Genomic DNA, 18,725 nt, shown 5'->3' with positions numbered 1-18,725 from the left:
AACCCATTTCGTTGATCCAGAAACGGGGACTGGTGGTAAAGGGTAGACAGTCACGCCGAAGTCTGGTCACCAACCAATGGGATTTGGTGGTTGCGGATAATCGAGGGACCGTTTCAGTAATTTCGAACTCGGTGTCCAATGAGATAACGTCACGTGAAGTAATTGAGGGTAAAAGTTTCCTAACCTCGTCAAGTGTGTGCTGACGTCGTCATTTTGTCTTGGTAGGAAAGCGAGTCGGGTGGCGCCAGATGGACCGGGCCCATTATTGTTGAGAATTTGCTTTCGGCCAGATTTGAAAGGGGGAAAAAAATAATCGGGAAATTGAAAAATCAGCCCGAACCGATTGGGACTGGTTTTTTTGGTTTCAAAACTGGTCAATATTATCCAATTTCGGTTCTATATTTTTTAAGACCATTAGATCGGTTTGCTATATTATATATTTTAAATTAATTTTTTTATATTATATATAATTTATATTATTATATATATTAATGATATAATTATATATTATTACATATATTAATTATATATAAGATAATGTTATTATAATTTATAATATAAAATTTTAATCTTAAATATGAAAATTTATTTGATCATGAGTTTTAATCATAAAATATATATTAATAACATTTTATGGCCTAATAAATTCTAAATATATATTTTTTTATAAGTAGATTAGTAAATTAGTAATACTAAATGCATTAGTATATAATGTATATTAATTAAAATTTACATTTTAAGGCCTAATACTAATAGTCTAATACTATATTCCACTTAGTAATATATTTTAAGTCTATATTTAAATTAGTATATAAATCACTATACTAAATAATTATATATGAAATAATGATATACTAATATTAATACTATCACTATCAATGATATAGTTATAATAAATTAAAATCACTATAATAAATACTAATATATAGTTATTATAATTAATATAAATAATACTAATTTGTATACTAATACTATTAAAAAAGGAAAACCGGACCAAAACTGGTAAAACTGGAGGTATCAGTTTAAAAGAGTAATTGGTCCGTCATCGATTTTTAAAAATGTAAAACCGGTGTATACCAATTTGGTCTCGAATTTTATCCAAAGCTGGACCAAACTGGACTAGTTACACATCTCTGTTTCTCAACTGCACAATGATTTTTTTTTTCTTTTAAAAAGAATAATGTTAGGCTTACAGTAGAGTGCTCTCGTAGGTATTTTTTTTATTTTTTATTTTTACTCTATGATTAAGAAAGTGTTTTTGAATAATGTTGTATTTAAAAAAATATATTTAAAAATATTAAATAAATACATGTGAAAGAAAGTTGAAAAAAAAAAAAACACTTCAAATTATACTAGCGGGAGTTCCTAGTGAGAGCTCCTAGCAGTAGGAGTAGCACCACTTTTTTAGAAATGTTATACATTACTTCAATTATAATGTCCATTTTATTTTATTGACGTGTGATTTATTAAAAAAATAAAAAATATATATATAAACATAATATGGTTAAAGGGAAAATAGAGTTTTAGTTAGTCTTTTTTTTTTAAAAAAAAAAATGTTTTTGGTAATATTTTTTATTTTAATTTTTTTTTTAATAAAATACGTGACACCAAGTGGTGATATCACATTAGTGGACAAAGTGAACGGTATAACTCAGACAATATAGTAGCAATTCTCTTATATTTTTCACAAATAGTACATTTAAAATAAGTTATAACTACAGGTGGACGTCTAATGAAATAAAAATAATTAAAGATATGACCCATCAGTTGGTATAACTGGTATAGATATAAAAAATTCATGATAAATAACAAAAAAATCTCTGTTTTTAATAGTTTATAAGTATCAGCTTCAAGCTTTTAGTTTGAACAATATTGTTTAATTATCAGGTTCCACGATTGTGCTATCTAATTTAACTTGTCCCAAACTTTGTGCGTATAATATGCTAATTATCTACATGATTTTCATATGTACTGACATGAGTAATTTACATACTTTCAAATAGTTATATAGTATTATATATCCTATCCTATTTTATAATCTTTTTATCAGTAGATATTTTTAAGAGAAAATTAAAGATTATTCAGTTTAATCAGCTCTTTCCTAAGTTTTTGTTTAATTGAATTAAACCGAATCAAATTAAATGGAGGCATGCATCTATATCTCATGCATGCGCAACCCAGCTATTTGGCACCTAAACAAAAGAGTAGATGCAAGGAGGGATCGCCGAGAGAACCCCCACAAGATTAAAATACCAGTTTCTAAATGCACTTTCCTTTACATTATTATATTTACTTTAAGTAGATATATAGTTCCATGAAGGATTGATCAACATTATTGATACTTTAGTACTCTTCCTATACGTACGTAGTAGTATTCTTCTCTTCCTTTTTCTCTCTAGAAAAAGAAAGGTGAAGTTGTTAGTGTGTGAAAGACACGTGAGGTTAGTTTCAACAGAAAAGATTCTTTTGGCGGTGGATAGCGGCAGAGACCGGAAAGGAGGGAAGGAGGGAAGAGGTAGTTACGGCGGAGTACGGTGGAGGAGATGAACTTACTAGAAGAAAAATGGAAGAGCTTCCGATTATCGGAAGGGGAGGCAGAAAATCTAGTGTTTGAGGATGATGAGATGGATGATTTACTCTATAAGGAGGATCGAAGTCTGGTAGGAAAGATCTGTTTGACGAGAACTATTAGTGAAGAAGTGCTGAGATCAACAATGGCTAAAGTTTGGAGGGTGAGCAAGGTTGTGGTATTCACTGAGGTGAGTGATAATGTGTTTGTTATCACTTTCAACACACACGCAGATAAGCTTAGGGTGTGTGGGGGTAGACCATGGTTGTTTGATGGTCACTTACTTGCACTGAAGGTGTTTGATAGATTTACACCTCCACAGAAAATGATATTCGAGAGGGAAAGCTTTTGGGTGAGAATGCATAACCTCCCACTAGCCTATATGACAAAAGTTAGGGGAGAACAAATTGGTGGTTCTGTGGGTAGAGTGGAGGCAGTGGAAACTCAGGAGGATGGAAGTGGATGAGGCAATTTTCTTAGAGTTCAAATAAATTTAGATTTCACTAAGCCTTTGGCGAGAGGCAGAACAGTTATGGTGAAAGGGGAGGGGGTGTGGATTCCATTCAGCTATGAGAAGTTGCCCCGTTTCTGTTTTTCATGTGGTTGCATAGTTCATGGAGAGAAAGGGTGTATTAATAAGGAGGTATATGAGGAGGGGGAAGAGCAGTTTGGAACATCGTTAAGAGCTAGTCAAGGTTTTCGGGGGAGATTTTATAAGGGCAATCAAACAGGAGATGAGAGGAAAAATAATAGTAAAATGGATGAGGAGAGAGGGGGTGGTAGAGAGAGGGGTCTTGCGGGGTATAAAAAAGAAAGAGTGGTTATGATAGGGGAGGGTGTTAGTGGTAGAAGGGAGGAGGAGGGGTTTTTGTCAGAAATTGGAAAGGAAAGAGAAGAGGGAAGGAAAGGAAGTGCTATAAAAATGAGGCAGGAATTTGGTACCAGTTCTGTCATAGGGGAAGAGAGTGGTGTAGGGGATGTAGGGGAGGGGGAGATTTTGATGGGAAAAGGGAATGAACAAAAAACTGGACAAGGAGAGACTGAGATTTGTGAAGATGGAAGGGATTCAGAGGTGGAGATAGTAAATGAGATTTCCTTACAGGCTGAGAGTGACATTTCTGAAGGGAAGGTAAAAAAAAGAGGTGAGTGGAAGAGAAGGGCTTGAGCAAAAGGGAGGAAGGTTGAGGTAGAAGTGGAAAAAGAGGAAAATAACAAAAGGAAGGGAGGGGAGTTAAGAGAAGGGGTACTGAATAAGAAGGTAAAAAGTAAGAAGGAAGGGACAGCTGGATTAGTGGAGATTGTTGAATTGGTGGAGGCTGTTATTCAGCCCCACCAATCATTATGAAACTCTTAAGTTGGAACTACTGAGGATTGGGGAGTCCTTGGGCAGTTCAAGACCTCTGCAATTTAGTAGAGGTGAATAAACCCAACATAGTTTTCATTATAGAAACTAAAAGTAGTAGTGTTAATTTTGATTGGTTGAGAAGGAGATTGAAACTTGCTAGGTGTTTTCTAGTGCAGTCAGTTGGCAGAAGTGGGGGTCTATTGTTGCTTTGGGATGATTTGGTTAAGGTGGAGATTGTGAATTACTCTCAAAGGCATATTAATGCATGGGTGGTTGATGAGGGTGAAAATTTAAAATGGTTACTCACGGGGTTTTATGGGCATCCTGAGGTAAGGAAAAGAAAAGAGTCTTGGGAGCTTTTAAAATCACTAAAACCAGAAAGTAAGTTTGGCTGGTGTTCTGTTGGGGATTTTAATGAAATTCTCAGGGAGGATGAAAAGTTTGGGGGCAATCCAAGGGCTGAAAGGCAGATGACTATGTTCAGGAAAGTGTTAGAGGAGGGTTGCCTTCATGATCTAGGATGGAAAGGAGATAAATTTACGTGGAGCAACATGCACGTTGATGACTCTTTTACTAAGGAAAGATTAGATAGAGCTGTTGCTAATCCTAGTTGGATAGGGGTTTATAATGAAGTATGGGTTGAGGTGCTTACAGCAAGAACCTCGGATCATAAACCCATTGTTGTTCATGCTTTGAAGGGAAAGGAAAGGAATTGGGTAAGGAATAAAGGTTTCAAGTATTAAGCTTGCTGGGGCCTAGAGGAAGAATGTGCAGGTATGTTGAGGGATGTGTGGGGAAAGGAGGTGGTAAGCAGGGACTCTCTTAATAAGGTGGATGTCTTGTTGTTAAGAAGTAAGGAGGCTTTTCAAAAATGGAATAGACAGAAGAATAGAGGGGATAGGAAGGCCTTGAAGAAAAAAACAGAAAGGTTAAAAGAGTTACAAGAAGCTGAAAGTAAAAATAATGTTGAGGAAATAAGGGGGGTTAAAAAGGAGCTACAGATGCTGTTGGAGAAAGAGGAGGTGAGATAGAGGCAGAGAGCAAAATGTAATTGGTACAAGCTAGGGGATAGAAACACTAAATATTTCCATGCTTGTGCCAATCAAAGGAAAAAGAGAAACTATATAACTCAGGTGGTTAATGATCAAAACAGAAGGATTCAAGGGAGTAAGGAGATCGAAAGGACATTCAGCAACTATTTTGAGAACTTGTTTACATCTACCAATCCTACAAGTGAAGACATGGATGAGTGTTTGAGATGTATTGATCCTAAAGTAACAAGTGAGATGAATTAGAAATTGTCTAAGCCTTTCACTAGGCTGGAAGTGGAAGAGGCTCTTAATCAAATGGCACCTCTAAAGTCACCTGGTCCAGATGGCTTTGGAGCATGTTTTATCAACACCACTGGAGCACAGTAGCAGATGAAGTGTGTGAAGCTATCCTCACAGCTCTGAATGGTAATTCATGGAATCCTTCTCTAAACTACACTTTTATAGCTTTGATTCCTAAGATAAAAGAGCCTTTGTTGGTGAGTGATTATAGGCCAATAAGCCTTTGTAATGTGCTATACGAGTTGATTTCAAAAACCATTTCAAATAGGTTTAAGAAAATATTATCTGTGATTATTGCTCCTACTCAGAGTGCTTTCATACCTGGGAGGATGATCTCAGATAATATCTTGGTGGCATATGAGCTGTTACACTCTATGAAAATTAGGAGGAAATGGAAGGTGGGGAATATGGCCATAAAACTGGATATGTCTAAGGCTTATGATAGAATAGAATGGGCTTATGTAGAAGCTATGTTGAGGAAGTTGGGTTTCTGTGAGAGATGGGTTTATCTGATTATGAAATGTATTTCATCTGTATCTTTTTCTGTGTTGATTAATGGGAAACCTGAGGAGAAGTTCTACCCTTCAAGAGGCTTGAGACAGGGAGATCCTTTGTCTCCCTACCTGTTCATTCTGTGTGCTGAGGGGCTGAGTGGTTTGCTAAATGAAGCTGAAAGAAAGAAAGAAACAAAGGGGGTTCAAGTGGCTCGAGGGGGTGTAAGCATAAATCATCTATTATTTGCAGATGATTGTATCTTATTTGGGAGAGCTAGGCTAGAGGAATGGAATAGTGTGCAAAGGGTGTTGGGAAAATATGAGAAAGCCTTGGGACAATTCTTGAATAAGGAGAAAACTTCTATTTTTTTCAGTAGCAATACACAAGCTACAGAAAAGAAAAGAATTAAGGAGGCTGGTGGGGTTGTGGTCTGTGGAAAGTATGAGAAATATTTAGGACTTCCAGCTTTTGTTGGAAGGTCTAAATATAACACTTTCAGGATTTTGAAGGAAATGATTTGGCAGAAAATCTCTAATTGGAAAAATAACTTTTTGTCTCAAGCTGGAAGGGAAGTGTTGATCAAAGCTGTTTTACAGGCCATTCCAACTTATACAATGAGTGTATTCAAACTCCCTTTGAATCTATGTGATGAGATTACTACAATATTTTCTAAGTTTTGGTGGGGGAGGCAGAACAAAGAGGGAAGCTACCATTGGAGGAAATGGGATAAGATGGGTGGGCAAAAAAGGATGGGAGGTATGGGTTTTAGAGATTTGAGTAACTTCAACCTGGCTTTGTTAGCAAAACAAGGGTGGAGGTTTATTCAAAATCCACACTCTCTTGCTGCTGTAGTGTTTAAAGAAAAATACTTTAAGGATGCTGATTTTTTGAACTCTAAAGTAGGGGTGAGGCCTTCTTTGATTTGGAGGTGTATAAAAGAGGCTAGTGGTTTATTGAAGGAGGGACTTAGATGGAGGGTGGGAAATGGAAAAAAGATTCAGATATGGAGAGATAAATGGATGCCAAAACCTTCCTCTTTCTTAGTGCAATCTCCTATTTCGATACTAAGGGAAGAAGCTAAGGTGGAAGAACTGATTTGTGATCAGCAAGGATGTTGGAAAGCAGACTTGGTCATGAAGATATTTAAAAAAGAAGAGGCTGAGATGATCTTGAGCATGCCACTGAGTAGAAGCAACCTTGAAGACAAAATGTTTTGGGGCCCATCTACAAAAGGAGTGTTTACTGTCAAGAGTGCTTATTACCTTCAGTTGGATAGACTGAAAAGATACAAGGGAGGAGGCCCGAAGGATGGGGATAAGGATGAAAGATGGAGGAATATTTGGGGTCTGAATGTACCAAACTCAGTGAAGGTTTTTTTATGGAGGGCAGGAAAAGAGTTATTGGCTACAAAATATAATTTGTTCAAGAGAAAGATTGTTAAAGACTCAAATTGTCCAATATGTATCACTGAAACTGAGACAGTTATGCATGCTCTATGGTAATGTGTAGTTGCAAATGATGTGTGGGGAAATGAACAGAGCAAAGTACAGAAATGTAAAAGAAAAGGTGAAGGCTTTCTGAAACTGTGGGAAGGTCTGATGGAACAATTTTCTCAAGAACAATTGGAAGGGATAGCAGTGCAGTTAAGGAGGGTGTGGATGAGACGAAATGAATTTGTTTTTGAGAAAATGTCATCATGTCCAAGGAAGTTAATTGCTGGAGCTAAGGAGAGCTTAGAGGACTTTAGGCAACCTCGGCAAGTGCAGAGCCCAGTGATAGAGGGGAGTAAAGGGATCAGAATAAAAATATCAAAATGGGTGAAACCAAAAGCAGGTTTTTTGAAAATTAATTGGGATGCCTCCTTAGATGTTAAACAAGGGGTGATGGGAATGGGAATAATCATAAGAAATGATCAAGGGGAGGCTATGGTGGCAGCGTGTGACAGCAAAAAATGGGTCCAGAAACCATATATAGCAGAATGTTGTGCTTTATGGAAGGCTATGGAGATTTGCAGAGATCTGAATCTGCAACAGGTGATTTTTGAAGGGGATGCCAAAACTGTTATTACAGCAGTAGATAGTGATAAAGATGTAATGAGTTCTTTTGGTCCTTTGATTGTTGATATAAGAAAGGTTTTTAGAAATAGAAGTGATTGACATATACAATTTGCATATAGGGAGATTAATATAGTAGCTCATTCATTAGCAAAGGCTGCTTTACATATGGGGGGTGAAAGAATATGGGTGGAAGAAGTCCCAGACTTGAAAGAGGTTGAGTTCAATGATATACAGAGGTTTGTTAAAAAAAAAAAAAGTACTTTTCCTATACAAAAACAAGGAGGAAGACGGTACAAAAATACGACAACAAACATCATAATATGTTATATATCACTTTACATTATAGAACAAGCGTGGGGATTATCATCATTGAACATGGTGGTGGCCACTTGCCAATCCTTATCGTAGGCGGTCGGGTATGACGTCGGCTGCTGATAAGAAACGTAACCTCGGTTGTCATAGCCGTGCATATAATCATCGTAGGAATTAGAGGTACTGGAGTACTGAGATGTATTGTAGACCAGTGGCCGATTCTGATGGTAGTAATGGCGGATGATGTTGTAGTAGTCTGGGTCGTGAGGATATGGCCATAGATCGGCTCTCCGTCCTGTCTTCCTCACTGTCTTCAAAACTTTGTCCTGGTCTATCCATCCCATGACAGTCACCTTTTGCGTGACCATGTCTATATCAACTTCGTTAACTCCTGAAATATCATATACACACATGATTTATTAAGGAAAAAAATTGTAAATTTCTAACCAAAAACAAGATCAGTAAGGTTTCACAAACTCGCAAAAGCATATGCAATACACATGATACGCGTGCCTTTCCTGATACTTTGCCATTATATATATTAAGCCTTCCTCATTAAGGAAAAAGTCATTAATGTACGCTTTCTAGTTTCTTTTTTCATAGATCTTGATACAGCTAACTAGCCGTGGTCCAAGTCAGAAAACAATGCAATGATTAGATCACGAGGAATATATTAACGCATCTTTTAAAAAATTGCGACCAATTCCTTTCGATGTGACTACAACAGATGCATGCAGAGACCTACTGCTTACACATATATGTATCACGTATAATATATGCATACATCATGTGTATGGGGGTCGCATGAGAGGTCACAAGCTGCCATCATCTTGTCATGACAGCTTGTTGCCTGATGGATTGAGAATGCGTGCACGTCGATTTCGAACTTTACGATCTCGTTTCTAAGCAAATTCGACTAATAAAATAAAAACAAGATTCGGATATATGATATATATATATATATATAACGTCGTACGTACCATCAAGTTTCCGGAGAGCTTTCTTTATCTTTCTTTCGCAACCGGTACAGTCCATGTGAACTATCATCTCCACTATCTGAAAAAAACAAAAACCAATTTTAGAAATGGGACCTCGTATATGCATAAAGCCAACCATCACAACGAACCGACCATTGCGAAGGCTTGCATATACAGTTTTTTCTTTTTAAAAAAAGAAAAAAAAAGATTTTTCTACAACAGCCATGTCAATACCCCATGGCCGGCATCTCATCAACCGCTTGTGTGCAAATTAAACTAGTTTATTCGATAAAAGGCTTCTTTGGTACAAAACTAGTTTTACTCGATACAAGGAATTGGATGATCCCTGAGTTGCTGCACCTCCTATACTACTGATGATATGATCTAGTCATGTTAAGAAGATTTAAAAAGGTCGAAATCTTTGTGTTGCCCATAATCTAACGAATACGATGATATGAGAGGTCTGCGTGCATGCAAGAAAACTTCATATGATGGATGATGGGGCTATATTAAGGAGATATACAACTGATCTTCATGACACATACAGAGAGAGAAAAACCGGGCACATGCATGCTAGCTAGACAAACAGATCGATCGAATCGAAAAGATGGGATTACTTATAAAGAGAGATTTCGTACCGACATGTTGGGAGTCGAGAAATCTTTAAGGCTTAATTTGTTTACGGAGATATATGATATTGTGAGTGACGATGGAGAGAAACCATGCAAAAGGTACTCATATATATAGACAGCTGAGGGATCGAGGAGCGTACGTCCTTAATCCTAGCTAGCTAGCTAGCTTGTGCATGTGTGAAGGGGATATGAAAAAAGAACGCGTAGCGCCCACAAGATTTTTTGTCCTTAATTAATTCCGATTTGCTTCTTGGCAACAAAACTTGCGGGAAGACTCTTTGGAAAGTGCATAGCAGGTGCTTATAAGTTAGAAATTAAGAGGCCCGCCAGCTCGAAAGCTACCTCTACAAGTAAGAGTCTAGAAGCTTGTATAATCGAATACGTACTCCGATCCGTTGGGGCCGTCAAATTTAAGGGAATAAGAAGCTGCCGAGTAATAATCTATGTTAGAGACTTATCCACATGAGCAACAACCAGCGGCTCCTCGCAAAGCAGTTACGTGAAGACCAGTTCAAATATTTCACAGGATCCTTGATATGTTTGTTTAGATATGTAATCAGTTTAAATTCAAATGTATTCCTCTGTTTTATCTTTCCATGATTTGGTTGTTGTATAACAAAATATATTTTACATCATTATAAATACACACCTATACCTGCGTTTAAGGTAAGGTAGCAATTTTCGAAATATTTGAATTTCTACACATAAGAGTACCGATGGAATATCAGTACAGCTCACAATATACCAAGTCATAAATTTAAATAACAAAAAATAAATTTGTACATATTTTCACGATTGACTTTCTTAAACGTGCATAAATAGTCGACCAGCGGTAAACTTAGAGGGCAAGATGCATGGACTTCTTCTTAAAAGCCGTCATATATATTAATATTAATCATTGGCATGTCGGATGAGTACAAAAGAAGCATGCACGTACGAGAATTTTCAAGGAAGTAGCCAACGGGAGCTTAGAGGCGAAGGTGGACGAATAGTCATTAAACGCGTAATGACAGAAAGCGTGGTGTGGCTGTCAAGGTCAAGAAGTTCAAGCTTGCAGTTTAAGCATCGAAAGGTATTGATCATGTCGACAAACAAAGATATTGATCAGGACGTACGCATCGTATGTGTCGTACATGTATAGATGAAGTGACATTTAGGATTTGTCTAGAATATGTCAAATATTTATGGATTGAAAAAATAGTTTCTATTCTATTCAATTTGGAAAATAAAGATAAAAAATTAAATAAAAATATTATAAATATAAAAAATTATTTGAAAATTATTTTTAATATTATTTTTATTGTGAAATTTAAAAAATTTATATTATTTTTTATATTTTGTTTAAAAATTAAAAAAATATTATAATAATTAAATAAAGAAATTAAAAATTTGAAATTAAAAAGTACGTATTTTTTGTTTTAATGATTTTTGAAAATGAAATTAAGAAAAGTTTTGAGATGAAATGAGTTGAGATTAAAGTTACCAATTGAATAAAATATTGTTAAAACATATTTTTTAATATTATTTTTGTTTTAAGTAGGATTTGAAAAAATTAAATTGTTTATTTTATTTTGTATGAGAATTTAAAATAATTGTAATTTTTAAATAAGATGAAATAAGATGAGTTGAGAAGTGTTGTGAAAACAAACGAGGGTGTCCAAACATGGCCTTACCCCAATGGGAAAGTTCCATTGCATCCAATATGATCAATATCGCTGCAGCCCTTATACCTTGCTTGAAAGAGCTAATTTGCTGCAACTTAATAAATTAGCAGCTGCAGTTTCATGCAGTTTTAAAGAGAAAAAAGTGGGCGAACGTACGTTAACGAATAGAAGAAAAAGAATACAATTACTAGTACTGGATGAACAATGAGCAACGAAACATTTTGTTTGCCTAATTGCAGCAAGCTAGCCATATGTAATGGATGTGTGTCGATCCATGTACGTGTGCCTAGCTTCACTCATTGTTAATATATATGCTTTCCGTACGTTCTTTTGTTAAAAAGGGAATTACATTAATTAATTTTGTTATTTTCCCTCTCATGCATGCTCCATGATGATCTTCATCCATCTTCTTTAATTTTTCTAGTCATTTCCTGCCTTTTCTTTAGCGAATTTACTTACTAGGATCATTAGCAGCTCAAAGCCCTCTTGAAAGACTCGTAAAATTCTATAGGCAAAAAATATTCGTCAAACAACCCAAAATGTTGTCCTCTTACAACCTACTTTTAGTAAAAATTATTTTCTTAGCATTTTTTAGAGGAACATTTCTGCTAAAATTCCTTTATGACTAGGAGATCAGATATTTTGATATCAACGTTGCTAAATTCCCAAAAATAAATATGATCACCACAAATATCCACGGCTATCTTTAGAGTATAACAGAATTCCAAGTAAACAAGAACAAAAAGAAAATCGACCAAAATGAAAGGACATGCTCACGCTTGCACTGTTTAATAAGAACAACAATTTTGCTACGTACAACCGCAGGATGCAATCATCGTGTAACTGGCTGCCAGGTCAACGTCTGACTGAAATTAAAAAAAATATTTGAGAAGTCATCAAGTGAGGGCATTTCGACGAATAAGAAGCTACCTGAAACTCGGGTAGCAAAATTGCTGAGAAGAAGAACGCCCAAACTTGGTTCAAATGAAGGTATTTCAATGAATAGGAAAAAACCATTTGAGAAGAAAAATGCCGAAACTCCTTTTAATAGAAAAGAAAGAAGACCATCTAAGAATAAAAATACCAAAAACCATACCGAAACTCATTTCGACGGAAAGAAAGAAGATAATCTGAGAATAAAAATGCTAAAACCTATTTCAATTCAGAGCATTTCGATGGAGAAAGAGATATCGGTACACCAAAATGCCGAAACTCATTAGAGAAGGAAAAGTCCAAACCCATTTCCAACAGAGAAGAAAAATGCCCCTCGATTGAGAAGAAAAACCAGGTCACAAACACATTTCTTATCTAAACTTATCTATGTCTAAGTGCCTTATAATACTTTCTTCTTGTCTTTTTATCTACTTTTTAAAAATACAGAATTATTTTTCTTTTCTTTGATCGATTGCCCAGTTGTGTGTGCGTGTGTTTTGAGAGTTGAAAAAGAAAAAAAAAACAAAGAAGAATAGAACCTAGGGACGCAGTGAAAGAAAAAGCTTAAGGAAAAAAAAGTTGAAGGAGATGGGAGAAAGAGAAGCTCCAAGTTAGATAAAAGTCAAAACGGTGACTTCACATGAAACACATCTTTAAAAAATTATTAACGATGAAATCTTCTTGAAGTGTAATTTTCATCTCGCAATATGTTGAAAACTTTAAATGAAACGGTGTGTTTCATTTAACTGATATGGCACTGGCGACCTTACGGTTGCACGAGCCGGTTGTATCTAGAGTTTTTCTTTGACCTGTGTGACCTCGTGCCTATCCGCAATGGAACTGCGAAACACGTGCCACGTGGGGCAAGAAACGGCGTCGTGAGGAGTTCAAAAGGACAACCTTGTCAGTTTCGTGTTCACTGTGGCCAATGGTCAACTTTGTCAGGTTCTTAATTAAGCACGTTGTGTTTTATTCCCTCAAAATAAATATAAAAACAAAATCCAATAAGCAGATTTGGGAGAATGTCTTTTCGGACGTTCAAAAATGCCCTCCGGCGTTTGCCCAAAAAATAGAAAACAGCCTTCCCCAAAAGCTTAGGGCCCCCCAATTTTTAATGGCAGACAAATTGAGATAAGCACGTTTTATAATTTTTTACTTTAATATTTTTAAAATTTAGATCTATTTATTTATTTATATGAGTAAAATGAGGACTATTAGTATTCTATATATAATACTGAAATTCACACTATATATGAATAATACCTAATATTCTGTGATTTATAAATTACAGCTCTCTCTCTAAATTATTAAAAGTATTTAAATAAAAAAGTATAAAAGATATTGATACGAGAAATTAAGTCTAATCTGGCCTTGTATATTGAAAAATACATCCTAAAAAATAAATACATCTCAAACCTTTTATACTCTAATGTCAATAATTTAAGAATCTGCAACAAGCACAACGTACTGCAACCCAATGAAAAAAATAATAATAATAATTATAAATTCTAACTCGGCCCGTGATTTGAATTTGAGACAATTTGGGCTGTATGGCTCATGGGAGTAGTACTGAATCTTGGGCTCATATAAATTTACCAAACAAGTCCTTAGTGATGAAATAGACAATTCATGACGTCCATTTGACACGTGTATACATATAAGATATTGGTGCGAAGGTGGCATATGGGTTAGGTGGCATGACTTTCATTAGAGCTACTGACAAATTTGATAATTTGTATAAAGATAAAAATAAATAAATAAAAAGTTCAATTAAAAAACATAAATACCAATTTAGTTTTAACACATAAGAACAGGATCACTGAATTTGGATTGAACCCATGATAGAGTGAAGAGAGTAGAGATGAGAATTTTGAGTTTGAGATAAGAGTTTAAAATATTAATTTTAGTAATATTATTATTTTAGAATTTAAAAAAATTATAGTGAGATTTGAAAAAGTTGAATTATTTATTATATTTTATATAAAGATTTAGAAAATGTGTAATGATAAGATAAAAATTTTAAATTTAAATTGAGAAATCTTTAACCCCAAACCTGCCCTAAAGTTAGGTTTGGTAACTAAGTTCAAACATAAAATTTTCATTTCATCTCATTATTACAATTTTTTCAAATTTTCATATAAAATATAATAAATAATTCAATTTTTTCAAATCTCAATTTAACTTTTTCAAATTCCAAAACAATAATAATATTAAAATATAATATTTTAAAGTTTCATCTAAAACTAAAAATTTTAATCTCACTTCCCAAACCTAACTTAGGTATTTTCATATATTCTCAAAACTTTTCATAATTTTCTTCTCAAGTATCACTCAAATCTAAAACATATTTCAATTTCAAAATTTCAACATTTTCATTTAATCATTATCTAAATACAAAATTCAATACAATTTTTCTAAACTTTCAAATAAAACATAAAAAATAATATAAGTTTTTCAAATTTTAAAATAAAAGTAATATTAAAAAACTATATTCAAACATTTTTTAACTTTACAATATTTTTATTCAACTTTTTTCTCTCTCCTCCTCCAAAACCCAATAAAACATGTTAACTCAAATCTACTACTATTAAAACAAATAGTGTTTAAAAGAATAAAAAACCATTTAAAAGATTATAAATAAGAAAACATACAAGTACTTAAAAATGCCGAAGGATTTATGCAATGAGAAATGCTTTGGCCACAATGGAATTCTATAAAAGTAAACGTATGAATTGATATGATTTGATAAAGCATACTAGTTCGCAAAGTTATTTTTATTCGTGTAAAATAAATCTAACATATCCCATGAAATTATGTTAATTTGTTATAGGCTTTGGATGGGCTTATTTGTCTTGCAAGTTAGAGTTTATATTGCATTCAGTTGTATGATTATTTGAATTCTAGTTGCATTATTTTACATTTGAGTAGTATAGTCTCATGACCAAGTCAAAAGTTGTTAGGTCCGAGTGTTTAGGCTCAAATATTTGTAAAAGTGGGTTAGTGGGAACCATGGAAGTGGAGTCGTGGGGCATCAGTTCCTAATTATCTTGGGTCAGTTATGTAATTCCTACTTTTAAATATTTGTCCAGCAATGAAAAAGATATGAACAATTTCGTTGCAAAATCTTCTTTACATTGGAGACTGATCCTCTCGAATTGGATCTACATCTAAATTACATTATCATCATTACACTGCTTCTAACAGTGGTATATAGAGCCGATGCATCCATGGTTGAGGGTAATATTAGTACTCAGTATTCCCAGTTGGCTGAATCCTTGGTAGTGGTTCAATGTGTTCAATAAGCACAACAAAAAAACACAAGAATCTTTGTAGTAAGTAGTAGAAGGGTTAGCCCAACAATTGTAAGTAGTTGCTACTAATCTGGACAGTTTGGTACGACAGGTTGGAAAAAAGTTAAAGGAACCTCCAAACGACCAAGTTGCAGGCAACAACAACCCACTTCTTGAAGACACAAGAGGCATTTAAACCAAGGCCATACGTTTGGAATTTTCCAAGCTCGATGGGGAAGACCCAAATAGGTGGTTATATAGAGCTAATACATTTTTTAATTATCGTCTACCCCATCCACAACATCGGGTTTTATTGGCTTCAGTCCATACGGAGGGGAAGGCCATAACGTAGTTCCAAGAATTGGAGTCAGCAGGTGGTTTTCCTAGCTTGGAAACCTTTGTTCGTTTTTTACTCATTCGCTTTGGACTATCAGCTTATGAAGACCCTATGGAGGCTTTCACAAAACTGCAACAAACCACTACCGTCGAATCTTACAAATATGAATTTGAATATCTCTCAAACCAATTACATGGTTTAGCCGAGCCTTACAATTTCAACTGTTTTTTGGGCGGATTGCGTGAAGATATTCGTTATATGGTTCAAATGATACAACTCCAGTCATTATTAAATGCATTTGGCATTACTAAAATGCAAGAAGAGAATGTAGCAGCCTTGAAGCGAGTAGTTAAACTAGGTTTAGGTCCTCCAAGGACTTCGTTGGCACTTCCAACTCCTGCTAACAAAGTTACTGCAGTGGTACAAAGGTTGTCCCCAACCCAAATGAATGAGAAAAGAGATAAAAGTTTGTGCTATAACTGTGATGAGAAATGGGTTATAGGACAGGTGTAAGGCAACCAAACTATTTATCATGGAGTTTGACGACTCGGGTGATGAAGAAGAAACAAATTACAATCCTATAATTCTCGAATAAGGAGGGCCTAGTTCTGAAAACCAGAAGAGTGAAGGTGACATAATGGGGCCAGGAATTTCTATTCATGCAATTACGAGTTCACCAAGCCCAAGAACGATGAGAGTGTTCGGCCAAGTCCATGGGGTGATGATTGTTATTCTTATTGATACCAGAAGCACCCACAATTTTGTGGACCCTTTGATTATCACTAAGGCTCATCTTCCTATTCAAATTACACAAAGGTTGTCGGTCAAGGTGGTTAATGGAGCAACTCTATATAGTGAAGGAATTTCTGTTCAAATTCCATTTCACATGCAAGGTATCAACTTTGGTACTGATTTTTATGTGTTAACCTTGGGAGGTTGTGATATGGTTTTAGGTGTGCAATGTCTTGAAACACTTGGATCCATCTTATGGGACTTTTCTCAGTTGTCTATGGCATTTTCCCTCATGGGCAGTAATTACACACTCCAAGGCTTCACTCCAATAGCATTATCCTTGGTGGAAGGTAAGAAGTTTGGGCATGCTACTAAAACTGAAAGAAGGGGATTAGTATTACAGCTACTTGAGGGTCTAGATTCTTTAGCTCCTGGTACTCATCTCCACCCATCCTTATTAGCATTAATAGATAAATTCCAATGTATATTTGATACACCTACTGGCCTACCACCCATTAGAAACCAAGATCATCACATTGATCTCTATGAATGAACCAAACCAATTTGTGTTTGCCCTTATCGGTATCCCTATTTTCAAAAATCAGAAATTGTAAACTCATCTGAGATATGCTTACCCAAGGAATCATTCAACCAAGCCATAGCCCTTTCTCTTCACCCGTTCTCTTGGTTCTGAAACAAGATGGAAGTTGGAGGTTATATGTCGATTATAGGGCTCTTAACAAAGAAACTATTAAGGCCAATTTTCAATTTCCATAGTGGATGAACTATTGGATGAGCTCCATGGACCTACTGTTTTTTCTAAATTAGACCTTAGGTCAGGGTATCACCAAGTACGTGTTTTCTCTAGTGACATTTCAAAAACTGCTTTACGTACCCATGACAGTCACTATGAATTTTTTGTGATGCCTTTCGGAGTCACTAGCACACCAGCTACCTTCCAAAGTTTAATGAATGACATCTTTTATCCTTTTTTGCAAAATTTCTCTTAGTTTTCTTTGATAATATACTCATCTATGGTAAAACTATGGAAGAACATACCCATCATCTTCGATTGGTCCTAGAAACACTCCAAATGCACCAGTTATTTGCCAAAACAATCAAATTGTCATTTTGGGTGTTTCGAAATTGACTATCTAAAGCTGGTGTTCAAGCCGATCTCTCAAAAATTGAGTCTATGCTTCAAAGGCCATTGGCTCGCACTATTAAATCTCTTCGTGGGTTCCTAGGTCTCACTTGATATTACCAAAAATTCATAAGAAATTATGGCCTCATTGCTGCACCACTCAATACATTACTCATAACAAAACTCTTTTCATTAGTCCAATGAGGCTACTCAAGCTTTTCAAGGCCTCAAACAAGCTGTCATGACTTCTCTACCAGTTTTAGCACTCCTAGATTTTATTAAATCTTTTACTATACAGTGTGATGGTTTGGGGAGTGGCATTGGAGCAATGTTATTGTAGTAGGGAAAACCCATAACAGTCATGAGTCAAGCCCTAAGGGGAAAAGCCTTGTATTTATCTACATATAAAAATGAGCTTTTGGCCTTGGTGTTGGCTATACGAGAATGGCGTGCCTATGTGTTGGGCAACAAGTTTGTGGTCTAAACTGATCAATAAAGCTTGAAGTTCTTATTGGATCAAAGGATAGGCACACCTGCTCAAGAAAAGTAGCTTACAAAAATATTGGGGTATGATTTTGAAGTTCACTACAAGAAGGGTAAGAAAACTATGTAATTGATGCTCTTTCTCGGCAACAAGAAAAGGAATTCTCTGCATTAACCACTCTAGTAGTTATATGGCTCACTCAACTCAAATTTGATTATACTACTTCCTCATACTCAATATCCTTACCAAATCAGTTTAACAAAGGGCAGCTCGACAACAACAAATATACAAGGAAAGATGGGCTCATTATCCAGCTGATGCATTGTAGTCCTCAAGGAGGACATTCAAGGTCTAAAAAAAACTCTGCATAAAGCTAGATCAAAATTTTATTGTTGGGGTATGCGCAAGGATATCTAGGCTTTT

General features: G+C 35.3%; 2 protein-coding genes across 2 annotated transcripts; one reads left to right on the top strand and one right to left on the bottom strand.

Moving 5' to 3' along the window:
* Window positions 1-4,690: 4,690 nt before the first annotated feature.
* LOC122276027 lies at window positions 4,691-7,896 on the top strand. The gene is made up of 3 exons (XM_043085438.1): window positions 4,691-4,936; window positions 5,554-7,110; window positions 7,279-7,896. The coding sequence occupies exons 1-3, from the start codon at window positions 4,691-4,693 to the stop codon at window positions 7,894-7,896; spliced, it is 2,421 nt and encodes an 806-aa protein (XP_042941372.1).
* Window positions 7,897-7,913: 17 nt separating this feature from the next.
* Window positions 7,914-9,894, bottom strand: LOC122277221 (heavy metal-associated isoprenylated plant protein 28). Its single transcript, XM_043087148.1, has 3 exons — window positions 9,725-9,894; window positions 9,090-9,165; window positions 7,914-8,500 (listed from the first exon to the last, which is right to left on the bottom strand). The coding sequence occupies exons 1-3, from the start codon at window positions 9,728-9,730 to the stop codon at window positions 8,133-8,135; spliced, it is 450 nt and encodes a 149-aa protein (XP_042943082.1). The 5' UTR covers window positions 9,731-9,894; the 3' UTR covers window positions 7,914-8,132.
* Between the last annotated feature and the right edge of the window lie 8,831 nt (window positions 9,895-18,725).

Source organism: Carya illinoinensis, chromosome 9, assembly GCF_018687715.1.
Source record: "Carya illinoinensis cultivar Pawnee chromosome 9, C.illinoinensisPawnee_v1, whole genome shotgun sequence".
NCBI lineage: Eukaryota > Viridiplantae > Streptophyta > Magnoliopsida > Fagales > Juglandaceae > Carya > Carya illinoinensis.
This window is presented reverse-complemented; position numbering and strand designations above follow the sequence as displayed.